The sequence below is a fragment of the Periplaneta americana genome, chromosome 8 (assembly GCF_040183065.1).
Source record: "Periplaneta americana isolate PAMFEO1 chromosome 8, P.americana_PAMFEO1_priV1, whole genome shotgun sequence".
Taxonomy (NCBI): Eukaryota; Metazoa; Arthropoda; class Insecta; order Blattodea; family Blattidae; genus Periplaneta; species Periplaneta americana.
In genome coordinates, this window is record NC_091124.1 from 178,735,410 (window position 1) to 178,761,274 (window position 25,865).

At 35.0% G+C, this 25,865-nt stretch overlaps 1 protein-coding gene across 2 annotated transcripts; it reads right to left on the bottom strand.

Annotated features, from left to right (window-relative positions):
- Positions 1-24,973, bottom strand: LOC138705277 (uncharacterized). Of its 2 annotated transcripts, none has more exons than XM_069834121.1 (2): positions 24,869-24,973; positions 1-4,077 (listed from the first exon to the last, which is right to left on the bottom strand). In XM_069834121.1, the coding sequence occupies exons 1-2, from the start codon at positions 24,878-24,880 to the stop codon at positions 2,815-2,817; spliced, it is 1,275 nt and encodes a 424-aa protein (XP_069690222.1). In that variant the 5' UTR covers positions 24,881-24,973; the 3' UTR covers positions 1-2,814. The 2 variants fall into 2 exon arrangements, with proteins under 2 accessions (XP_069690222.1, XP_069690223.1); XM_069834122.1 differs by having other exon boundaries at positions 1-4,048; positions 24,869-24,907.
- Positions 24,974-25,865: the final 892 nt, after the last annotated feature.

The following is a 25,865-nucleotide window of genomic DNA, read 5'->3' on the forward strand; positions in this document are numbered from 1 at the left end:
GCTCAACAATAAACAAACAATTTTATTAACATTAACATTCTTATACATGATCCTTAATTATAGTAATTAAAGAACTAATCTTTCACCCAGTTGTGATACAGGAGAAACTTGTTTTTGTGGTTTGTTTGAAAACCTGCAATTTGGTATTAATGCACTCAATGCAGGACAATAATCACTTTTCATTCAGTCATGAAAGTTTAATGACGTGTAATGCCATATTTATTACAAAATTCAAGTATTATTACAAAAAATAACATGTTTATTAAGTTGAGTCCAAGTAACTAAAACAGTAGTTCTCTTAATATGTCGTATTTTGTAATAATAAAATGATTGGTCTCTATCAAACATCTCCATAAAGAACTTCAGGTACAACTTGTGATCAATATTGATTTATCTTGTAAATCAGTAAGTTATTTCTTATATATTCTGAATTGTGAACAAAGAGTTTGTTGTTATAGATATCTGCAAGTTTGTATTTTGTACCTTATTGTGTGATGATGTTTCAATTACAGTTACTTTTGTGGGAGTTGCTCAGTCAATTTCGTACCGGTATTACATATGAATATTCGTAACGATATAATATAGTTCTTGAATATGAGGTCAATATGGTGCAATTTGTAACTTAATTTCAGTTGTAACGCAATAAGCTGATCTGCTAATCTGCTAAGTAAAATTCTGCACTAGAATTATACTTCGAAAACTGAGACAAAAAGAGCAACCCCTATTCCCATGGGACATTCGAAATAATTTCCATTGAAATTGATTAATTGTAATTTAAAACCTCTTGAAGTTGTTGAAAAATATAGGTAAAATACATATTATGTAATGTTTGCTTATGCTGCAAGGATAGACTATTAGCCTCTTCCGTCTTGAAGATAATCTTCCATCGTAATATAGATATCCCAAGAAAGCATCGTCCGCGTGATATTTATTGCAAAATGACTTTTGTCATTCTGCAGTAGATGAGCCACGTGTTTTGTAACACATCTATACCATTCTTGTTCAATTTAGTCTCCCAAGTTAAAGATGGTTAATTACTCTTTGGTGTCTTTATTGCGGAAATGATCATCCAAGTCTCTAAATCCTATTATTTGTATTCAAATACGTATCTCTGTAAATTTGATTTTGCTTTATCTTGATTTGTTCAGAGGCTAGTTTTCGCTAGCGTAAAAAGTGGAAACACTAATGCCTGGTAGAACTGTATCATAGTATTCTACTGTTTCCAATATTTGAAGTTCTGTACAACATTCCGCATACACATTAGAAACTTTACAATTTTATTGTAGTTTCAAATCTTATCTTCTTTGCGTGAAATGAAGCATCCCAGATAATTAAATATACTAACTTGCTTTATTGTATTGTTGTGTAGGCCTAATACTACTCTAAATGTAACAGGATATTTTCCTCTGGATTACCGTATCTTTGGATTTGATTGTAGCAAAGACGGATATTTTGTAAATTTTGTTGTTAATTCTATAAAAAAAATCTAAATAACTTGCAAAGGTAGAAGACACTTTTGATCTAATTGACCCTATTGCTTCAATTATTAATTTTAATAGTAATTTGTTATAAGAAACTTAACATATGGGATTTCCTAAGAATAAGGTACTTAAAGGTTGTGATAATGAATCAATTAAAAAAAAAAAAAAACATGTAACTAACCATTTTTATGGTGCGTGGTCTAATTGCAGAATTCTAGAATCGAAATCTACTTATGACTATCAACACTAGTGTTGTGCTAGTTTAATACTTGAGATTTCTTATGAAATGAACATCTCGAGCCAGTTCCATCTGAGAGCTCAAGCGGGACAAAAACGAGCCTGTTTGAGAGCTATCCATTACAGTGAAGACAAGTTTATAATAGAGTTTCTCGAGGTGATATATAACAAAACTTTCTTATAATACTTTACAACTGTAAACAAATTAAACTTACTTGTTTAATGTTACACGCTTCATGATAGGATAAATAGAAGTATAGCAGATAATATAGTATCAATCAGCAAGTAATATCCAGACAATATATTAAGGTATCATTTATACGTGTTATAATTTAAAATACTGAACACACAAAAGAATGGTAAGTGGTATACGACATAGTAAAGGTTTAATACAACCTGCAGATTGGTGTTTCTAATTGGATAATGATTATAATCATATATTACTTTATAATTTTAATGTACAAATATTATGGAGGTGTTTTTGAGAATTATCAAATTTACGTATCTTTGGTAACATTGATTTAAATTCATGGTGTCGATTATTCGTATACTTCAGCGGTGTGAGATGTAAATTGGAATTAAAGAGTACATTAGTATGCGAGTAAAATTTCACTGTTTATTTAGCTTAAAATAGTGTATGTCCACATACTATTTCTTCCAGCTGTAGGATGACATAAATGAATTAATATGACTTTCACTACCTGCCTGAAGACGAGAAGAACTTCACTGTTTTATTGACATTACCGGCCAATCTGACATTCTTCACGTTTTGGAATAATATCCCTGCAGATTAGTGAAAATTATAAACACATACAGGACTTGGTTCTGTAACAAGTTGACTGTGCATTATCTTTCAAAATATGCCGTATTTGCGCAACACATTTGAAGTTCTGTGAGCATTTGTAGTCCGATGCACTGATTTTAATAGTTAATTTTTTGTGTAATTGATTGATTTTTATTATGGAGTGTTCAAGTTCTGTAGTTGGGTTTAGGTTTATGCTTTTGATTGCATTGCGAATGATTGCTATCCAAAGGTAACCTTCCTACAGCGGTGAAGTCTTCCTTAGTTCCATGCCAATAAATAAGATGAGCGACTCTATGCCTTGTCCTTGTAGTCGTACTTGTACTGAGTGTAAGAGTTATCGCTCTGTGCGCCCGCTTCGCTCAAGACCACGACGTTCTTCCTCTGCTTCTGATTCTGGCTTGGCACAGACGCGGACGCTAGCGGCTTCTTCTGCTGTGCTGACGTATACGACACCTTTTGCTGACCTGTCTGGTACTGAGTCTTGACGGCTTCACTCGAGGGCGTGTCCTGGTACACAAACTGAGGCGTCTGGCCAGCATCAGCAGGCGTGAACACAGTATGCTGCGGCGCCTGGTATTGCTGTACCGGGTACAGCAGCGTCTGCAGGTTCAGACCCTGCAGGAAGGAGGGCGACACAGCGCCCTGGTGCTGGTATGGGTTACCAGTGTCTCCTCCGCCGACGCGAAGTATGATCACTGGGAGGATCTGCGGACCGAAGTGGCCTGACGGATTTTGCAGGAGGGCTAAGCCGCTGCTCCCGGGGTGCTGGTACAGAATCGGACCTCCCTGGAAGTTGAGACCTGAGAGAAAGGGGTTCGGGACGTTGTGACTGGGGGCAGTTGCGAAGGGGTTGTGCGCCGACGCGAGGGAGTGTCCTGAGTAGAATGTTGGAGCGTGTGGGGGAGGTCCGGAAAAGAGAGGTGCCGTGTGGGAGCTACCGGAGGATGAGAAGACATGCGCGCCATTGTTGGGTCCCCTGTAGGCCGAAACCTGCTGGTAAGAGGGTTTGCCGAAGTAGACGGGTTCAGGCGTCGCAGAGTCCACGGCGCTTCCGGCGGGGAACGTGGCTGGTGCGTGGTTGAAGCTTGTTGCTGACTGCTGTGGCACGGCTGACGGTGATATCGTGCTGTAGGGCCGATGTCCCTGCTCAGCTTGCCTGCTGACAAAGTCCTGCTGAGGCGTCCCTGCCGTGCGCACCGAGGAGTAGTAGCGGACGTGTTGGTACGGGTGCGCCTGCTGGGCTGCTGGCTGGGAGAAGTAGTTGCGGAACTTGCCATCCGACTGTCTGTTGAGGCGGTTGCTGCCGATGTCGTTGAAGCCGTACCCTAGGTTGCGCTCTATTGTCCGCTTGCTCTTGCTCACTTCCTCCTTTTCCTCTTCTTCCTGGACCTTCATGGCTTCGCTCTCGAAGATGTCACCCTTATCTTCCTCGCTCTTATCGCTTGTAATCTGACCGTCTGTCGAGGTCTCCGTGGTAGTTGTCGGCGTCGACGTTGAGCTGCTGGGCTCGGACGTCGTCATGCAGCTGCATAACATCAGGAGCGATAGAAATATCTGTAATAATAATAATAATAATAATAATAATAATAATAATAATAATAATAATAATAATAGTGCCTTTGACAAAGTATCAAGATCGATACTATGGAATGTTTTAGAAGTTAGAGGAATATCATTGCATTTAATAGAAGTTATCAAAAGTATATAGGTTATGACGGAACAAAAATAAAAACTAATAAAAGATGTCCAGTAATTTATTAACCCTTTGGTGCACGCATTTGGGAGGGAAATAAAAAATTGTGTTTGCAATGAAATTAAACGTTTATTTGTCTAAGAGAATTACCTCAAATTTTAAAAATTTGACAAACTTCAACTTTTGACACAGAAAATGGGTGGTTTCATGGTAAAACCACTATGCAATACTGCAGAATACAATGCCTTCAGACTTATTGTGAATGATACAAAAGGAAACAGTTTTTGGTCTCAGTAAAGCAAAGTGTCACTCCAAAAGTGTTGCAGGCCCATTTACTCCCGTGTGGTTGAACTTCAGTGCTACAATAAGCACAGCGTCTTGAAGATCCACACACAGGCGTATGTGACACCTTATCGAATCTTTTCTCATATGGGACCGTTGGCTTGAAGTGGTGCACAGATTTTAGTACTGTCTTTCTCCCTTTAGGTTTTGGAATATTAGCTGCGACCAAATCATCCACAACAGCCAACCTGAAATTCTTCAGAGTCAGTTCTCCACCTTCACCTCTCAATGAATATACCAAGAAGGCATTAGTCACAAAATGCCAAAAAAAAAAAAAAAACGGTGCCACTATCTTCTGCATTTTATATCAATCTCGTACAAGGACTTCAACATATCAGCTTTGTCAACATAACCCAATGTTTGTTCTAGTCCTTCACAGTAGTTTTGAAATAAAAACCACTCTGTAAGTAGGCGGAAAACTCAAAGTTAAAAGGTGATTACGTACTGTAACCACTGCGCTGCAAAGGGTTAACGGTGTTAAACAAGGTTACCCTCTATCGACTGCTCTTTTTAATCTATTTATAGATGCGATTGTAAGAGAATGGAAAAAAAATGTGAATGGAGGTATTAAAATAAAAAAAAAACATAGAATTAAAATCCTTATTATCCGCAGACAACAAATCGCGTTTTTAACTCGAGAAACGCAAGACAATTTAATAATAATTTTTATGCTCGACCATGCCGAAATTATACACCTGGTAGCAGCCTGTTCCACCAATCAGAAAACACCATTGTAGCAATATGAAAGCGCAAGTATATATTATTCTCGGATAGGCCTATGCAATCGAAAGACAACTAGCGAAACGTCACGGAGGTTGGAAATCCAATACTGTCGCAGAAAGTTATGTTCTGTTACTATAATAATTAGCGTTAATTGTAAATAATATTCAAATAAATTCAATTTGTCATTTCGTTTTTCAATATCTAAATCAATTTCAAGGTTATATCAAGATTAATGTTTATTTTACCCTCTAGATTATATCAAGGTCAATGACATTTGTTTCTCGGAAAAAGTCAATACTTTCGCGTCTGCGCACATCTAACAATTTACGAGATATTGCACAAGGTCACTTCCGCTCCCCAGTCAGATAAGAATAACATGAATACTTATGAATAATTTCAAGTTAGAAATATGGTCGAGAATAAAAAGTCGTATGAAACTTGCCTATAATGGTAGTAATTAAGACGCTCGTATGAAAATTATGAAACTCGCTTACGCTCGTTTCATAAACATACTCGCGTCTTAATTACCACCATTATGGGCTCGTTGCATAATGTACTAATTTATTTAATCTGGCAGAGCTAAGGCCAGTAGGCCTTCTCTTCCGCCCAGCCAAACTCTAATTCTAATTAAATACATTTGCTTACATAGTTATTACATTAATATCTAGACCATAAAACAACATGAAAATAAATAGATAGTGATGGCTACAAATGAAGATGATTTACAGAGAGCGATCCACCGTGTAAATAAATTAATTAAACAATATCGGATGAAAATATCCACTGACTAATAAAACTAAAATTATGGCATTTAAAGGAAAAAGCCTAGTAAAATCATAAAATAGAGACAGATGACAAATATTGAACAAGAAGTATCATAATCTAAATATTTTGGGTGTATACTATCTCTCACCAATACGAAATAGATTTAAATGAAAAAATCAACAAAAAATCAACATTACAGGAACGTTAAAAAGGATACTCAAACATAAAGCACGCAAAGATTCAATAATAAAATTATATAAAACAATGACAATACCGAAACTCACATACGGATCAGAAACATGGGTAAAAGATAAAATACATATTTCAAGAATTCAATCAGAACAAATGATATTTCTTAAATCCATAGCTGGATATACAAAACTAGATAAAAAATGTAACATGAAAATTCGACAAGAATTACAGACAACTGAATTAAATACAGGGTGATTCAGTGACTATGTTACAAACTTTTAGGGATGATAGAGGAGACAAATGAACAATTTTCATATAGGAATCTATGTCCGGAAACGTTCCATTTGCTAGTTACAAGCCTAGATATGTTAGTCTGTGTAACAGCTAGAATCGAACTCACGACCATTCTTTTGAAGTTTGGTTGCAGACGACCTGTTCTTGTAAACTTTGGTCATTTCTCATAAACATGGGATAAGCTAGTTGGCATCGTAAATTATATTTTGACTCTTTAAAAATTGCAACTTTCCTTGCATTTCCTTTTGCGCTTCCATAAATGAAATGGGTATCAGCAAGTTGCGAGATTTAATGAGTCAAAATATTATTTACGATGCCAACTAACTTACCGCATGTTTATGAGAAATCAACAACGTTTGCAGAAAAGGTCGTCTGAAACCAGACTTCAAAAGGATGGCCTTGAGTTCGATTCTAGCTGGTTACACTGACTAACATAATATCTAAGCTTGTAACTACCAAAAGGAATGTTTCAGGATATAGGTTGCTATATGAAAATTATTCATAATTGTCTCCTCTATCATTCCTAAAAGTTCGTAACATAGTCACTGAATCACCCTGTAGTTAATAAATACAGGAAAGATTGGCGACAACATGTAGATAGAATGACAGACAGATATAATAAGATGGCCTTGAAATATAAACCTAGAGGAAAATGAAGTACGGGTAGACTTAGGAAAAAATAGTCTGAACAAATACGTGCCATTTCAGAAGGTAAAGAAAACTGTAAAAGTGATGTCCTGCAGGGCTAATACAGTTTTGTGAGCAGTTAATATGTATCCTAAAGAATGTATTCTGAATTACCTGACACACGATTACGGTACTAATGTTTTACTTTAACATTGTCGATGTGTTCTATTATAATAGTAGCATTTGTTCCTAAAGTACAGAGGTATCGGATTCGGTTCCATGCAGGTTAACTGAAAATGTCATTACAACTTACGATTATATAATGATATATAATAATTATAATTACTAAAATTATATTGGCAATTATCGAAGAACATCTATTTCCATATCTGTTTTAATTCATTCTCATTCACGTCGCTCATTACCCATGTTTCACGGGCTTAAGAGTACGGTATTAACTTTACTTCTGCAATTTACTATAAGTCCAACATGATTCATCCACTTACTCTATTTATTTATTTTTATTTACTTATTTTTCATATACTAATCTACGTATATATTTATTAATTTACTAATTCATCTATTTACCTACTTATCTTTTTATTTATTTAATAATGAACTTATTTACTTACTAATTTAATTATTTATTTACTTACTAATTCACTTATTTATTTACTAATTTACCTCTATTTACTGATTTACTCATTTATTTATTTACTTACTACCGCTTACTCCCCGCCCCCAATGTAGCCAATCTCGCTGGTTCGGTACTTTCCTGCTTCATAATGTAAACTAAGAGAAACGATATATCATTGTGTCATATCATCTACTAGTTGGAAGTCATTAGTTTAAAATTGGAAATTTAAAGGTTGGATTTGTCATAGTTGAATATATTCCCACTAACATAATAAAAGAATCTTATATTAATAACATATTAGTTGCCATTGATACTATAGTGAATAGGCCTACTTTGACATATTCTACATATTTTCGACAAATTTAGTCTTTTTTGTAACGATATTTGTGTCTCTGCTTATATGCTAGCCTAGATCATATATGACCAGATAGGTCGGCCTTATAGGCTTTGACGTTAACAACTTTTGTCAGGTTTACTACGCTGCCATCCCATTTGAATTGCATTAGCGACTGTACTGCCATCTCGTGTTCGTTTACGGTGGAAGGGTGGTGATCCTAGCGTTGTTCTCTTCAAAGTGCTGCCGATTTTAACATAGCGATGGGTTATCTGTTACATATATGATCTAGGGTGCTAGTAAGAGAAGATAATATGACAGAAATTTTATATTGTGTTTTTATAATCGCGATAATTACAAAATCTATCCTATAGTCCCGTCGCTCTTATTTCCGGCATCCAATCACATTGCAGGTCGGCTACATTTAAACGTGTGAGTTTTGTGATTCGCTGCTAATGATGTTATGCACTTCCTAGGGCTCGATAAATACTTAATATAATCGCCCGCCATTTTGGCTCTTTCGTTGACGTTCGCAGAAAGCACACGAGGATGTTATTTGCCGCTCAATTATTTGCTCAATTACAGTGCATTGATTCATTATCATAGGAGCTACGATATAATAATTTTAACGGTGCGACAAGTCTGGTAGCTCGGCAACGAAAGAACAAAAATGGCGAACGATATTACCTACCTAGACTTTATAGAGCTTTTACTTCCTAAGGCGTAAGCAAAGAGGAGAAGTCACGCCGGAAATAACATCGACGCGACTATAGGTCTGTTCATAGACCTTTTCTAGTATATTCCAATTGAAATGTTGATTGGACAAATTAAGAAAGAACAATTTTTGTTACAGTATACTGAGGTATACAACTTCTCCTGGGCTATCGGTTCATTGTATAGTGTAATAAAGGAAAATATTTCAACGAGATCCTGGTTCTGTGTTTTTATAAAACTTCGTCTGAACAAAAAATTTCTCTCTCGACGTTCTCTTTTGTTTCACATTTTAAGAGAGTAGATTAAATGAATGAAATGAATGAATGAATGAATGAATGAATGAATGAATGAATGAATGAATGAATAAGTGAGTAAGTAAGTGAATTAGTAAACAAATATGTGAATTAGTAACTAAATAAGTGAATGTAAATAAACAAGTTAATTAGTAAATAAATAAGTTAATTAGTAAATAATTAAATGAATAAATGAGTAAATTATTAAATACAGAAGTAAATTAGTAAGTAAATAAATAAATGAGTAAATTAGTAAATACAGAGGTAAATTAGTAAGTAAATAAGTTCATTATTAAATAAATAGATAAGTAGGTAAATAGATAAATAAGTAAATTAGTAAATATATAAGTAGATTAGTATATGAAAAATAAGTAAATAAAAATAAATAAAGTAAGTGAATGAATCATGTTGGACTTATAGCAAATTGCAGAAGAAAAGTTAATACCGTATTCTTAAGCCCGTAATGTTGAGGAGGAGAGTGTTATTGGTTTCAAGAAGTGATTACTGAGGTTTCAGGAAAATATTATTTCCTATTGAAATAAAATTAATGAATTAATTGTGAATTATTATTGATAAATTCCGATCTTTTATTCATAATTGGCTTATGACACTGCCTGAGTGTCTATAGATGCAATAGTTCCTAAGAATTTCAGATTTCTTACAGGAATAAACCAGTTCTGCTAGAAGAGCACAAAAAGAGTCTCCCTATTATGGAAAATATTGTCTGTCATTACATCTACAGTGAACATTTCTAAGACTTTTTAGAGAATTTAAAATTAGTAAGGACAGAGTTTCAGAGTAGGAAGTATTTTTTCTAGTTTCTTCAAAACAGAGATCATTTTTCGTACCACCAATTAGTTATTCAACTGTAGTCATAAATTTAAAGGATATAATAGATTGTCGACCTGGTTGGCGAGTTGGTATAGCGCTGGCCTTCTAAGCCCAAGGTTGCGGGTTCAATCCCGGGCCAGGTTGATGGCATTTAAGTATGCTTAAATGCGACAGGCTCATGTCAGTAGATTTACTGGCATGTAAAAGAACTCCCGCGGGACAAAATTCCGGCACATCCGGCGACGCTGATATAACCTCTGCAGTTGCGACCGTCGTTAAATAAAACAACATTTTTATAAAAAATTAGTTGGTGATTACTAATGCCGATTTATTAAGTCAGTCCATTTCCCAATCTGTACTTATCTAGAATCGCGGAGTTGAAACGGCGTAGGATGTGTTATAGTTAGAAATTAATTTCATCCTGTCGTAGCAGAGTGACTAGGTAAGTTGAATTTTGATATGAGAGAAAAACTACCGATAAAGTTATACTTGGAACTATCTCCTTCAGAGACATGGCTCTTCTACGTGCCTTAGGTTTAGGCGCAAAGTCCCGGTTTTATTTCTCTTCTGAAAGATGTCGCGCTAATGATTTGTTGGCCCTCGAAATTGCTTACTTTCACTCTAATTTGAAGCCACGAAATCATATCTAATGAAAAGTGCGGTGGAAATTGAACCACCGAAAACTAAATCTATGTACTGACTGAGATTAATGTAATCTAACTCGACGTAACTTTGAAATATTGGTTATAGGATCTTGTATTGTCATTTGAACGAGAATTGTACTTACGTATAGTAATATATATGTATATATGTATATGTACTGTACCCTTTAGAAATAAATATAAAGTAATTACATAATTAAAATAGGACATTTGATCCAGGGAACATTCGTGTTTGATAGAAGGATAAATCTTTTAATATGTTACTTAATTTAAATTGTATTTAAAATATTAAAATGAGATCATTTTGATCCAGAGACCACTCATTTGGTGCAATGACAATTCCTTTAACATGTTTCTTAATTGTTATTACCAATTATTTCTGGAAAAGCGAAAATTAACAGAAAAAATTTCGCTACAGATTTATTATTATGTTTATATTATATTATATTATGAAAAAGTGGGTTGATAACGGATGTACTCGAATTAGAAAGTTTTTAATTTGTTGTGGGATCTCTTGAATCTCAGGAGGAACAACTTTTACAATAGCGCAACATAATCTGCTTGGCTCATTACCCAATTTTTTTGCATTGCATTTATTGCATATGTATTTTATGTATTTTAACACGATTCAATTGAGCATAGTTAAAATCTGAATTATAAAATAATGGATTGCTAAGCTAACGTACTATTACTGTATACTAAATCAATACACTCCCGTTGTTCGTTAATTCTCTGAGATAAAAATGAATATGTTCATAAACATTATTATAAGAAATACAGGAAATGAATATACAGAATAACCTATCAAGTTTTCTGTGCATAAGAAGCTATTTTAATCTTACCTGTCCTCAATTCACTCACAAGTTACTGTAATAACATCCAGAGAAACTATACTTTCCAATGATGAAATAATAATTAATTATACAAATCGGTTAATTTAACTTCCGATATTACTTCATACAAACACAGAAACATTCTGTGTAGGCTATGTTTCATTGCTTTCGATTGTTGTGTCCAAGGCCCCTTATAGACGAAGTCATTTGTTTTTTATTTCAATACACCGCTTTAGATGGCAGTTATTTTAATTTTAAAACTCATTTATCTCATTAAATATCAGTCCTATCAAACTTTTTCAGGGAATAAAACTTATCAGAAATCATTTTTAAAGAAACGTTTGTTATGTGACATATATCACAAGAATCAATAATAAGCGAGATATTTCGATTTATTTAATTCAGGTCCCCTTATAACCCCCCCTTTTAAATAACGTATTGTGAATGCCATATAGCCTATAATCTAAGTTACAACGAACTTAATTTATTTTATAATTTTCATCGAAATCGGTTCAGCCATTATCGCGTGAAAAGGTAACAAACATACAAAAATTTCAAAAAAGCGATTTTCGGTTTCAGGGTGGTTAATTATATATGTTAGGACCAAATATTTTTGGAAAATCGAAAATTACCAGAAAAATATCAGCTACAGATTTATTATTAGTATATATATATATATATATATATATATATATATATAACAATGTAAACATATTTTAAATTCCTAGTCAGTTTATTATAGGGCCTACAGTATATACTATTACAGTTAATTTTATTAAAAGTTTGTATTCATTATTTTTTTTAAAGTTCTACTTACTACAATAAAAACTAGCAGTGCGAATAATTCAAAATATTAATTTCGGTTTTAATTGCATAGCTCCAGAAAGCAGGAAATTAGTTGACAAAAAAGTGAATACTGGATCATTATTTAATTGGTTTACGTAATGCTAATACAGTACGATTATTTAGTCCTGACAGTCGCCGGCAATGTGCGCCTGGGTCAGGCGAGTCCATTTAGTTACGCCAAGGGGTGTTGCGGTTAGTCACTCCCTTGCCTTCGGAGCGATCGGTTGTCATGCGTGCGGTAGAGCGGTATGTTTCTAGTACAGTTAAGCTGTACTGCATTCCTTTACCGACCGCTCGCCCTTATCTCTACTCCGGAACTCTCCCCACTAATCCTATTACAGTACTTCTCCTCTTTCGTGTCGCCGAGCTGTTAGGACTAAATAATCGGTCTGTTATAGGAAGCGGCGGATCTTGTGGCAGAAGAGTGAAAGCTGTAGCGTAAAATTCATTACCGATAAAATTGAAGAAATTTTTTTTTGTCAGAGTGGAGTCAATTTTATTATTAAGAATTGTATTTGGATTTATGTATAATTAATTAAATAAGTAGTAATTATGAACTATGTATAGGAGAATATACGTAATATGGATTATTTAGACAACGTGTTGTCTCTGTTACTGAAGCCTAAATACTAAGAAATTAATTTCTCCTCAATTTCGATCGCTGGTATCATAAATGATTTTTTTTAGTTTACTAAAATTACGTTTTTCAATTTTGAAATTTATTACGGTACTAATTATGAAGGGACAGTACTTTTATTCTGTATATGAACCGATTTTTTTTTTAAAGGACGTAAGTCAGGAAAAGTAAATTTATGGGAAATTGAAAAAGAAACTCTGTTAGAGGTAAACTAATTGGAAATATATAATTCCGGGGGCAAATCGCAATATAGCGAACGTAGAAGCTCCGCCCACGACCCCTTCCACTTTTCCCCTACTAGCTCATCAGACACTCTACGTGATAGGCGAGTGTTGTGTGGAATGCACATTTCATGTGGCTGGGGATAACTTCCCCTACTGGCGTTCGCTATATTGCGATTTATCCAATTCCGGTCATGTGGGCTGATAGTCTAGGTTACAATTGTTGATTTTTAAAGTAATTATAAGGTTAATTGAGGTTTTATTGAGATTTGAAATATGAAAAAAGCCGTCCTTAAAAAAAAAACAATTTTGTAACAAGTAAAATCAAATAGACCTAAGATGCAGATATTTTCGTTCTAGTCTTGAATTATTTTACTGGAAATCATACACAATCAACAAACAGAATGTATAATAGGCCTAATTATAAATTTAAAAAATAGGAAAATATCATGAATGATGAAGAGAAATCAGCATTTCACTTGGAATGTACTCTTTTTCAGTCACCGTACGTTGTATTTTTGTCTGTAGTTCAGCTGAAAAGTTTTTCATATTATGCATGTTTATTACAAACCCCTTGCAATTTCAGGTTTTCTTTTGTTGGGATTTGCCTCAACTTATTTTTATAAACCTGTGTCTTTTTTTTTCTCGCTATTATTTATACTCATTTTAAAATCTTTGGTCATATAGCGAGTTCATTTTTGGTTGAAATCCGAAGGCCTGTGTACTATTGTTGAGACTGGTTCTATTGTTGTGAACTAAATGGCGACTGTATATGTATTACTGATTTGTTATGAATATGATTTCGGTGATGAATGAGGCCGGTGATATTCAGGGATGTTGTGGCCCGAATTTCCTGGCATTTGCCTTATGGTTGAGGGAAAACCCTGAAAAATCCCAACCAGGAAATTCAACCCGACCGGGAATCGAACCCGGGTTCTCTGCGTAAGAAACCAGCATTCTGACCCCTACACCACAGAGGTGGTCCCTGTGTCTTCTAGCTAGTATATCTTTCTTTTACTGTCACTTATGACATCTATCTAGACAGATACTGAGTGACCTGCAACTGTTTTGAATTGTTTGGAATATGAAAAAGCATGTCTGCTCTGCATTCACCTAGACTATGTGAGTTTGTTATCTTGTCTAGTACGAGTCACGTAACCTTCAGATCGCTGATTTAAAGAGACAGAGGTCTTTACCGCCACATGGCTTATATGTTCCCCATATCCCTCAGCTCACCTTGAGTATTGTAGGAAATGATTAAAATGTATTTAAAGCCATAGGACAAATCATGTGAAGGTAAAATGAAACTTTATCACATATCAGAGCGAACAAAAATATGTACAATTCAAATTAGATACTAAAAAAGTCTTCTTCTGCTTCTTCCTCGTGTTTTAGGATAAATCCTGTATTTTCTAACTTTTCTGTCTTAATCCGACGTTGGTGTCCAACTTTCCTTCCACCGTTTAGGGGGTCGTCCCAAAGGTCTTGGGGCGTCCAACTTTCCTTTCATTGCGATTTTCGGGAGTCGGTCTTCCGTCATCCTTAATACATGGTCCCGCCATCCTTTTCTTCTAGTCTTGATCCATTTTGTCACGTCCTGCACTCCACATTTTTCCCTAATCTCATTATTCGTCTGCCTGTCATATAACGTAACGCCAGCTATACTTCGTAATGCCCTAATTTCTGTTGTAGTCATCATTTTTGCAGTTTTTTTTTTGTTTTTGCTCTAGTGTCAGTTGCATATGTTAATACTGGCCTTATACACGTTTTATATATTCTAATCTTGCTTTCTATGTTCATGTATTTATTTTTCCAAATTACATCTCTTAGATATCCTGATAATATGAATAATTTCGAGGGAAAAATTGTTCCGGGGCCGGGTATCGAACCCGGGACCTTTGGTTAAACGTACCAACGCTCTCCCAACTGAGCTACCCGGGAACTCTACCCGACACCGATCCAATTTTTCCCTCTATATCCACATACCTCAAAGTGGGCTGACAACCGTCAAGCAACCAACATTGAGTGCACACTAACTTTGTGTGACTTAAATTGTGGTTTTCTGTTACGTACAGTGATGTGTATTACGCAAATCAAGCTTTCAGGTATAACTCCCTGTAAAGTTAATTTGAATAATTTCGAGGGAAAAATTGTTCCGGGGCCGGGTATCGAACCCGGGACCTTTGGTTAAACGTACCAACGCTCTCCCAACTGAGCTACCCGGGAACTCTACCCGACACCACAATTTAAGTCACACAGAGTTAGTGTGCACTCAATGTTGGTTGCTTGACGGTTGTCAGCCCACTTTGAGGTCTGTGGATATAGAGAGAAAAATTGGATCGGTGTCGGGTAGAGTTCCTGGGTAGCTCAGTTGGGAGAGCGTTGGTACGTTTAACCAAAGGTCCCGGGTTCGATACCCGGCCCCGGAACAATTTTTCCCTCGAAATTATTCAAATTAGCTTTACAGGGAGTTATACCTGAAAGCTTGATTTGCATCCTGATATTTTGTTTGCTTTTGTATACTGTTCTCTTACTTCTTCCTCAAAAATTTTATTGCTTGTTATTTTTGTTCCTAAGTAACTGAAACTCATTATTTGTTCTATGGGTTTATCGTATATTGCAAGTTTACATCTGAGTGGCTGCCTTGAGATAGTCCGTGATTTTGTTTTATTTTCTGATATCACCATGTTAAATCTTTCTGCTGTTATTTGAAATTTATATAGCAATGTCTGTAGGTTATCTTCGTTATCTGCTAAAAGGATCACATCATCAGCAAAGCATATAATTTTAATGTCCTTATTCCCCAATCTGTAACCCCAAGTTCCTACTTTAGTTTCCTTTATTATTTCGTCCGTGATCACACTGAACAGATTAGGGCTAAGGCTGTCACCCTGTCTTACTCTTGTTGCTATAGGAACCTTATCAGTTAGGTGGTCATCTACCTTTATTCTTGTGTAGTTATTAACATTAAGATCTTTTATGAGTTTTATAATGTTATATTTGGTTCTTTTTTTCTTTAGTATTTCCATAACATCTTTTATTTTAATTCTATCAAAAGCCTTTGTTAAATCTATAAAACATAGATAACCCGGCTTGTTCAATTCGACAGCTTTCTCAGCTATCTGTCTCAATGTGAATATTGCATTATCATATATCTATTCTGCCAGAATTCTTGTTGTTCTTCAGGTATTCCTAGTTGGGTTATTTCTTTAGTTATTATTTTTGTTAATAATTTTTGGATTAAAGCTAAAGCAAGGAGATGCACTATCACCTCTACTTTTTAACTTTGCTCTAGAGTATGCCATTAGGAAAGTCCAGGATAACAGAGAGGGTTTGGAATTGAACGGGTTACATCAGCTGCTTGTCTATGGGGATGACGTGAATATGTTAGGAGAAAATTCACAAACGATTATGGAAAACACGAGGGTTTTACTTGAAGCAAGTAAAGAAATAGGTTTGGAAGTAAATCCTGAAAAGACAAAGTATATGATTATGTCTCGTGACGGAAATTTGTGCGAAATGGCAATATAAAAATTGGAAATTTATCTTTCGAAGAGGTGGAGAAGTTCAAATATCTTGGAGCAACAGTAACAAATATAAATGACACTCGGGAGGAAATTAAACACAGAATAAATATGGGAAATGCCTGTTATTATTTCGGTTGAGAAGCTTTTATCATCCAGTCTGCTGTCAAAAAATCTGAAAGTTAGAATTTATAAAACAATTATATTACCGGTCGTTCTTTATGGTTGTGAAACTTGGACTCTCACGTTGAAAGAGGAACATAGGTTACGGGTGTTTGAGAATAAGGTTCTCAGGAAAATATTTGGCGTTAAGAGGGATGAAGTTATAGGAGAATGGAGAAAGTTACACAACACAGAACTGCACGCACTGTATTCTTCACCTGACATAATTAGTAACGTTAAATCCAGACGTTTGAGATGGGTAGGGCATGTAGCACGTATGGGCGAATCCAGAAATGCATATAGAGTGTTAGTTGGGAGGGCGGAGGGAAAAAGATCATTAGGGAGGCCGAGACATAGATGGGAAGATAATATAAAAATGGATTTGAGGGAGATGGGATATGATGATAGAGAATGGATTAATCTTGCTCAGGATAGGGACCGATGGCGGGCTTATGTGAGGGCGGCAATGAACCTCCGGGTTCCTTAAAAGCCAGTAAGAAAGTAAGTAAATAAGAGAGTGAGTAATAAGTAAGTAATTTTTGGATAGAATTCAATAGACAGATACCTCTGTAATTCTCTGGATCTGTTTTTACTACCTTCTTAATAGATATTGGTATCGTTATGGCTTTCTCTCCATTGTTCTGGTATTTTCATACCTAAATGTATTCTCCTGAATAATTGGAAAATGTCTTCAGTTAATTTGCCTCCCCCGTATTTAATCATTTCATTGTCTATTCCTGTTGCTTTCCTGTTTTTTAGTTTTGTAATTGCATCTTGAATGACTTCAATAGGTATTACTGGAATTTCCTCTTTTGTACCTACCATTGGTTCATTGTCCAAATCATTATCTTTGTTATCATATAATTTCCTAATGTATGTTGTCCACTGCTTAAAAAGCCAATTACATAGAAATTAAAAACGTACAAATAAGAATTAATTTAAATGTAATTTTGCAAGGGCATGATTACGTACGAGGCAATACTACGTATAACTGGGTTAAGTATAGCCCAGATTGTGCCGTATTTCTTTTTATTTTCGTCTTCACACTTCCCGCATTTAAATTTAACAAGACAGAGCTTTCTCGTTAAGTACTACTTCATAATCGCTTCCTCATTCCATTAGGCTTAGTCTCGATACAAGAAAACATTTTATTGATTATCCAAATCATTCACACATCAGTATGACGCCAATGAATGGGATGTTTTAAATAATTAATTATTAATAATGCCATTACAGAGAATTGGATTCATTTGAAAATTAAAACCACAGTTAAGTAACCCTATTTATAAAATTGTGTTAAATTAATCATTTCTGTTTGTGAACAAATAATAAATTTTTATTAAACTAGAATTAAGTTTAATATTTCGATGAGCTTTTATATAAAAAAAAAAAGTTTCTTGTGAATCTTTTCCAAGTCCATATGATACAGAAATCAGAGATCTATAGGAACTGTTTAACACAGACCGCTCCCATGTATGGAGATAAAAATCACTGAAATAAAGAGCATCAAAATACTGTGTATTATTAATTTATTAATTAACTAGCCGTACCCGTGCGCTCCGCTGCACTCGTTAGAAATATATATAAAGTAATTATATAATTAAAATAGGATATTTGATCCAGGGAACATTCGTGTTTGATAGAAGGATAAATCGTTTATTATATTACTTAATTTAAATTGAATTAAAAAATTAAAATGCGATCATTTTGATCCAGAGACCACTCATTTGGTCATAAAAATTAGTTTAGGAAATACAGGAAACGAATATACAGAATAGCCTATCAAGTTTTCTGTGCATAAGAATCTATTTTAATCTTACCTGTCCTCGATTCACTCAGAAGTTACTGTGATAACATTATAGCATTATGTCCATCCAGAGAAACTACACTTTCCAATGGTGAAATAATAATTAATTATACAAATCGGTTAATTTAGCTTCCGATATTACTTCATAGAAACGCAGAAACATTATCTGTAGGCTATCTTTCATAGCTTTCGATTGTTGCTGTCCAAGGCCCCTTATAGACGAAGTCATTTGTTTTTTAATTCATTACACGGCCTTAGATGGCAGTTATTTAAATTTTAAACTCATTTATCTCATTAAATATCAGTCCTATCAAAATTTTTCAAGGAATAAAACGTATCGCAAATTATATTTAAAGAAACGTCTGTTATGTAACATTTTTCACAAAAATCAATAATAAGCGAGATATTTCGATTTATGTAATTCAGGCCCCCCTATAACCCCCCTTTTAAATAATGTATTTTGAATGCCATATAGCCTAAAATCTAAGTTACAACGAACTTAATTTATATTCTAATTTTCATCGACATCCGTTCAGCCATTATCGCGTGAAAAGGTAACAAACATATAGACAGACAGACAGAACGACAAGAATTTCAAAAAAGCGATTTTCGGTTTCAGGGTGGTTAATTATATATGTTAGGACCAATTATTTTTGGAAAATCGAAAATTACCAGAAAAATTTCGGCTACAGATTTATTATTAGTATAGATATATCATCGTTATAGTTGAAATTTTCTACATAAATGGACGATATCCTGGGTGACTGGGTAGTTTATTTTAGGAAATGCTGCGATTCACACAACTTCTTAAAATGTATAAAAACATGGTCTTGTCAACATAATAAGTATAATTTGCGCATTCCATTTAATCAATGTTGTACGTAGTAGAAGCATAACTTGGGTCATGAACAAATAAATGAATCTCTTAAACTAAACAATTGATTGCGGGTGAGATCGACGAAACTTCCATAGATGTCATTGTAACTTTTGTTACACTTTTTCTTAAGTGGAACGTAGAAAAATGATGCACGTTAAAAATGGTAATATATTCACATGATGCAGGGACTGAATTATTACGGAACCCACAAAACGTATAGTGCCAAAGTAGGCCTATGTGTCATCTTTCTGTTACACTTTCTTATATTTGTATTTGGTCCATGGCTCGAAATGGATGTTCTCATGAACCGAAACGCTCTGTATTTTCTTGGACACAGTGGTGTTGATGTTGACAATGGAATTAATGACCAGTGAGATGACGCCGCGTATTACCAAACTAAATATATATGAGATTATCAAGTGCAAAACTTGCCTTATCCAAAATTAAAAGAAAGAAATAAGAGCTACATATGGGATGTTGTACTTCTTGCAGCTCTCTATCTACTGCAAATCTTGTGTAATTCCTCTTCCATAGAGCTCAGAAAACTACTATCAAATACAAAACTGCCCATATTCATAACGGTTATTCCTGTTTCCTGACAAATCACTTTACCTGGATAAGGCGAGCTTTGCATTTGATAGCCCAATAATTAACATTGAAATATTTATATACGGATTTATAAAAATTTCGAATACAAGTCTACCGAAATTTTCATCCCTTTATCATATTTACATAGACGGAAACCACGAACAGTATTCACTTCATTCAGCCGAAAACAATATATAGCTAATGAAATGCACATTTCTTTAATAATAATAATAATAATAATAATAATAATAATAATAATAATAATAATAATAATAATAATAATAATAATAATAATAATAATAATAATACTTAAACGCGAATGTTATTACTAGAGAAAGAAAACAATTTCCGGTCCTACACTTGTGACTGGAACATTTGTTTCGCAAAGTCTTTGAAATGGATACTCAGGTTGTACAGAGACATCATTTTATTTTTTACTAACATTTTTAATATTAACTTGGCTATACCTCTGGATCAACGCCGTTTGCTACCCCCTTCCATGACTGGAGTTCGATGATACTGGCGTAATATGCAAACAAATCACTTTACTAGGTATAGGAGGGAAGAAAAGTAGTTCATCCATTTATGTAAACTAGGAAATATCGCGCTTTCATTAGGCTTTTGTTTAATCAAAATACAGTACAGTATGAACAATGAGTGTTTTACTCACGAACTGAGCTGTCCATGTGGACGTATTCATTATGCAGTGTATATTATACTATCTACAGCACATTAGCGTATACTGTAGAGAATGAAGTTAAATTGAAAAATAATCATAAAATGGACATTTAAACACATTTTTGAAAATGGTGGCCGTTCATTTCGATACAGGCTTCAGTTCTAATGTGCAAATTATCGCACTATAGACTATTGTACCTAATCCCAATTACCAGTTTCGTTCTTCGTACTAGTAACTCATGTTGAAATAATTCTGTACCTACTCTATAAAAGAGTACCTTACGTACTGTAAATTCAATCTTCACTTCTGCCCGATCCGGAACGATAAAATTACTCAGACATGCTATCTACTGTCCGTCCAAGTGGTTATGTCGTAGGGTTGTAGAAAGGGAGGAAATCACGTGACAGTTAATTACTTAACGAGGCCCTTTTATTTAAGTTATTTTAAATAATTTCATGGGTATAATATTACGTAGACGTCCAATTCCTAACAGAAATTAATGGTCTCAGAAAAAGGTTAGGACAGCCCAGCCACTAGCTGGCGAATAAACGCTGGTGGGGGATACGACGTAGGCAAATGGACGACAGTACCTGTGCGAAAATGATTCAATATTGAAAGGTCTTCCGTCACTGGAAAACGCGAACATATTTTTGGAACGTAATGTTCACTATGGCCGTAAGGCTACTATGACTGTATATGCGGTCTTGGATCTGTTTGGAGGAAGATTGAACTTCATTAGTAGAAGGGGTGGGAGTGAAGTACATTAAAAAACTCAGGTATAATAAAAATTGAAGTAAAAATAAAATGATGTCCCTGTAAAAAAAAAAGGTAAAGGTATCCCCGTAACATGCCATGAAGGCACTTGGGGGGCATAGAGGTAGAGCCCCATGCTTTCCATGACCTCGGCACTAGAATGAGGTGGTGTGGTCGGCACCACGCTCTGACCGCCTTTTACCCCCGGGAAAGACCCGGTACTCAATTTTATAGAAGGCTGAGTGAACCTTGGGGCCGTTCTGAAAGTTTGGCAACGAGAAAAAATCCTGTCACCACCTGGGATCGAACCCTGGACCTTCCAGTCCGTAGCCAATGATGTCCCTGTAGTTTCAACAATAAGAAGTTCGACTCTCTGCCTAGCAGTGGCCTATGACATGTGATCACTAGCTCGATATGGAGCGATAAAGTGTTGCTAAATATCGATTTTTTTTTAATTTCATTAACGCCGCGCTATTGTTCAGAATCACAACGATACCCAATGCAGAATTAAACATATGAAATGCATGCTGCAAGAGTGTTATAAATTATCGAGAGCTTATAGAAGTGATATAATACAATAAAATAGTCCATACAGTGCCTTTGTCATTATTACTAACAATTCAAGGGGACTGGGTAGGCTCAGCGTATGGCTGTTGTGTATGAGAGAAGAAATTTTGCCATTTATTCTTCAACTTTTGAATCTATCAATTTATTTTTACAGCATACACACAATATTTGCAGGTAAACTTTGGTTTTTAGATTATGTTTCTAAATGATATACTTGATATTATAAAAATTGTTAAACCTGAAAAATATTAATTAAATTTAAGTTAAAAATATACACATTTTACGAACATTATTCTCGGAAACCCTTTGCATTACAGGCTCCTAAAAATTCACGTATAATTCTAATGCAGTTGACTGTATTTTACACAATTTTTCTTACATTATATTTATTAGTTCAATAGAAAAAAAATATTTTCCGTCCTGAAAAAGATTATTGAAAAATTTTCATATATTTTTTTTCATACTTTTCTGGCTGTAAAATTCATAATAATTTTGATAAGCATGTGAAAGTGGTCATGCTTTTTCACTACCATATGAAATAGAAATAGGAATATGCAGTAGTTCTAGCCCCAGTAGTTTCTGAGAAAAATATTCCCAAAATACTCATGTTTTTAACTTAAATTTAATTAATACTAATCAGGTTTAATTTTTTTTATAAAATTGCGTGAGGTAGAAAAATAATCTAAAAACCTAAATATATCTGAAAATATTGTGTGCTTATTTACTTATAAATGGCTTTTAAGGAACCCGGAGGTTCATTGCCGCCCTCAATAAGCCCGCCGTCGGTTCCTATCCTGTGCAAGATTAATCCACTCTCTATCATCATATCCCACCTCCCTCAAATTCATTTTAATATTATCCTCCCATCTATGTCTCGACCTCTCCAAAGGTCTTTTTCCCTCCTGTCTCCCAACTAACACTCTATATGCATTTCTGAATTTGCCCATACTTACTACATGCCCTACCCATCTCAAACGTCTGGATTTAATGTGTGTATGTTGTAAAAATTGTAAATTGATAGATCTAAAAGCTGAAGAATAATATCAAAATTTCTTAACTCATTTAATTTATACACAAAAGCCATGCGCTCAGAGTACCCAGTACCCTTAATTGAAAAATAGATTAAAGTACTATATCTTAATGCAAAATTGAAACGAACCGAATCGGACAATAATTATTTTTTACGAGACGGAACGGAAAGGTTCGTGAAATTCATGAACCGGTCTGCTCCGGTCCATTTCGAAACCTGTTTTGATCGAATTTCCGATTTATTCAACACAGAATTGAGCTTGATTACCTTATACAGCGCGTGAACACAACTGTCACTGGAAGGACCATCAAGAGGTTGGGTAGTTATATGATGACCTTTCACCAAGGCGAAGGAAGAGCCTTTAACATATGAAGAGTTCGCGGGAAAACGATGAATGTCATAGTTTTGTTAAGGTTGATGTCATTATCTAATTCAATGGATCACTGCGAAATTTAATGTTGTTCTTAAGAAAAATGGTACTTACTTACAAATGGCTTTTAAGGAACAAGAACGTTCATTGCCGCCCACACATAAGCCCGCCATCGATCCCTATCCTATTGCAAGATTAATCCAGTCTCTACCATCATATCCTACCTCCCTCAAATCCATTTTAATACTATCCTCCCATCTACGTCTCGGCCTCCCCAAAGGTCTTTTTCCCTCCAATCTCCCAACTAACACTCTATATGCATTTATGAATTCGCCCATACGTGCTACATGCCCTGCCCATCTCAAACGTCTGGATTTAATGTTCCTAATTATGTCAGGTGAAGAATACAATGCGTGCAGTTCTGCGTTGTGTAACTTTCTCCATTCTCCTGTAACTTCATCCCGCTTAGCCCCAAATATTTTCCTAAGCACCTTATTCTCAAACACCCTTAACCTATGTTCCTATCTCAGAGTGAGAGTCCAAGTTTCACAACCATACAGAACAACCGGTAATATAACTTTTTTATAAATTCTAACTTTCAGATTTTTGACAGCAGACTAGATGATAAAAGCTTCTCAACCGAATAATAACAGGCATTTCCCATATTTATTCTGCGTTTAATTTCCTCCCGAGTGTCATTTATATTTGTTACTGTTGCTCCAAGATATTTGAATTTTTCCACCCCTTCGAAGGATAAATCTCCAATTTTTATATTTCCATTTCGTAGAATATTCTGGTCACGAGACATAATCATATACTTTGTCTTTTCGGGATTTACTTCCAAACCGATCGCTTTACTTGCTTCAAGTAAAATTTCCGTGTTTTCCCTAATCGTTTGTGGATTTTCTCCTAACATATTCACGTCATCCGCATAGACAAGAAGCTGATATAACCCGTTCAATTCCAAACCCTGCCTGTTATCCTGAGCTTTCCTAATGGCATATTCTAAAGCGGAAAATGGTAAAAAGGAGAATTATCACCACGAATACAGTAAACCTTTCCTCTATTTTCTATAGAAACAGCACTACATCTTGCAGTTATAGACTCAACTAGATCATTATCTAATCCTTAACAGAAATGTGACATTCATAGTTTTTCCCGCGAACTCTTCATATTTTTAAGGCCAGCACTCAGGTTATTGCTAGCTATTACAGTGGATGATTGCTCCTGATATTAATCTCTCATCGGTATTAAAGTTTAAAGTTGCCATTCATTTGAACTTCACAGATTTCCGGATGACCACGGGGTCGATTCCAATATCACGCATCACTGCACCGCACTTACCAAGAGCCTCATGATTCCCTCGGAGCTGTTATCCCTCTCGGAGTAACTTCCTCTTCCTCACAAGACACAACTGAGGGGCCGCCTGCAACCTGTCACGGTTTTATAGTCTCCACACAGTCACACACAACTAGTTTGTGATGCAGCTTTTTTTGTTTTCTTTGAAGAGCAGTATGGTCATGACATGCTCATCCTTATGTCCGATATGCCTCCGCTTTCTATTCGGAACGCTGTATAATTTAGCTCGTTAAGAGGTTGTTTTTTATTCCCACCTCTCTGACAGATGGTGGATAACGTATTGCAAGAAAGACACATCAACCCAGTCGGCGCTATTCATTTCTAAGCTCATTTAAGGAGAACGAAGCAATCAAATTTATGTGGGAATATTTCAAGCACTCGATATGATATTTACGTGTTGTGCAAAATAGATATAAAGTGTTACAAAACTTACTGCTTCATAGGCGATGTTAATATAGTTTTAACCTTGCATGTCCTTCGCTATATGGAGAGAAATGTAGAACATTATACGCTTTATGTTCTATAACTAATAATGCCACTCATCCTAGATGTTTCAAAATCTCGTATTTCATCCGACGTAAGAAGTTTTTAGTAACAAAAGAGAATGGAATATGCTCGTTTAGACATGTATACCAGAATCTGAACTCGGCAAGAGAGTAATGAACGAATACTAAAGATTCAAACTTTTATTAGGAGAAGAATAAAGGGAAAGAAAACATATAAGGCAGACAGAAGGAAGGAGAAGATGAAAATATAGGGGATTAAGCTGCAGATAGAAGGTCTGAAATGAGGAAAGGCAAGCAAATGAGAAGGCAGTGAAGATAGTGTTCAAGAAAGATTAGAGCGAGGTCAGAAGGAGCAAGAGGAGGATGGAGGAAAATTAATAAACACAAGAATTAACATAATTATTAAGTTATATTTTCGAAACCACTTCTTTCTGTAGAGATAACTTAAAAATAATTGAATTAAATCATAGTTACTG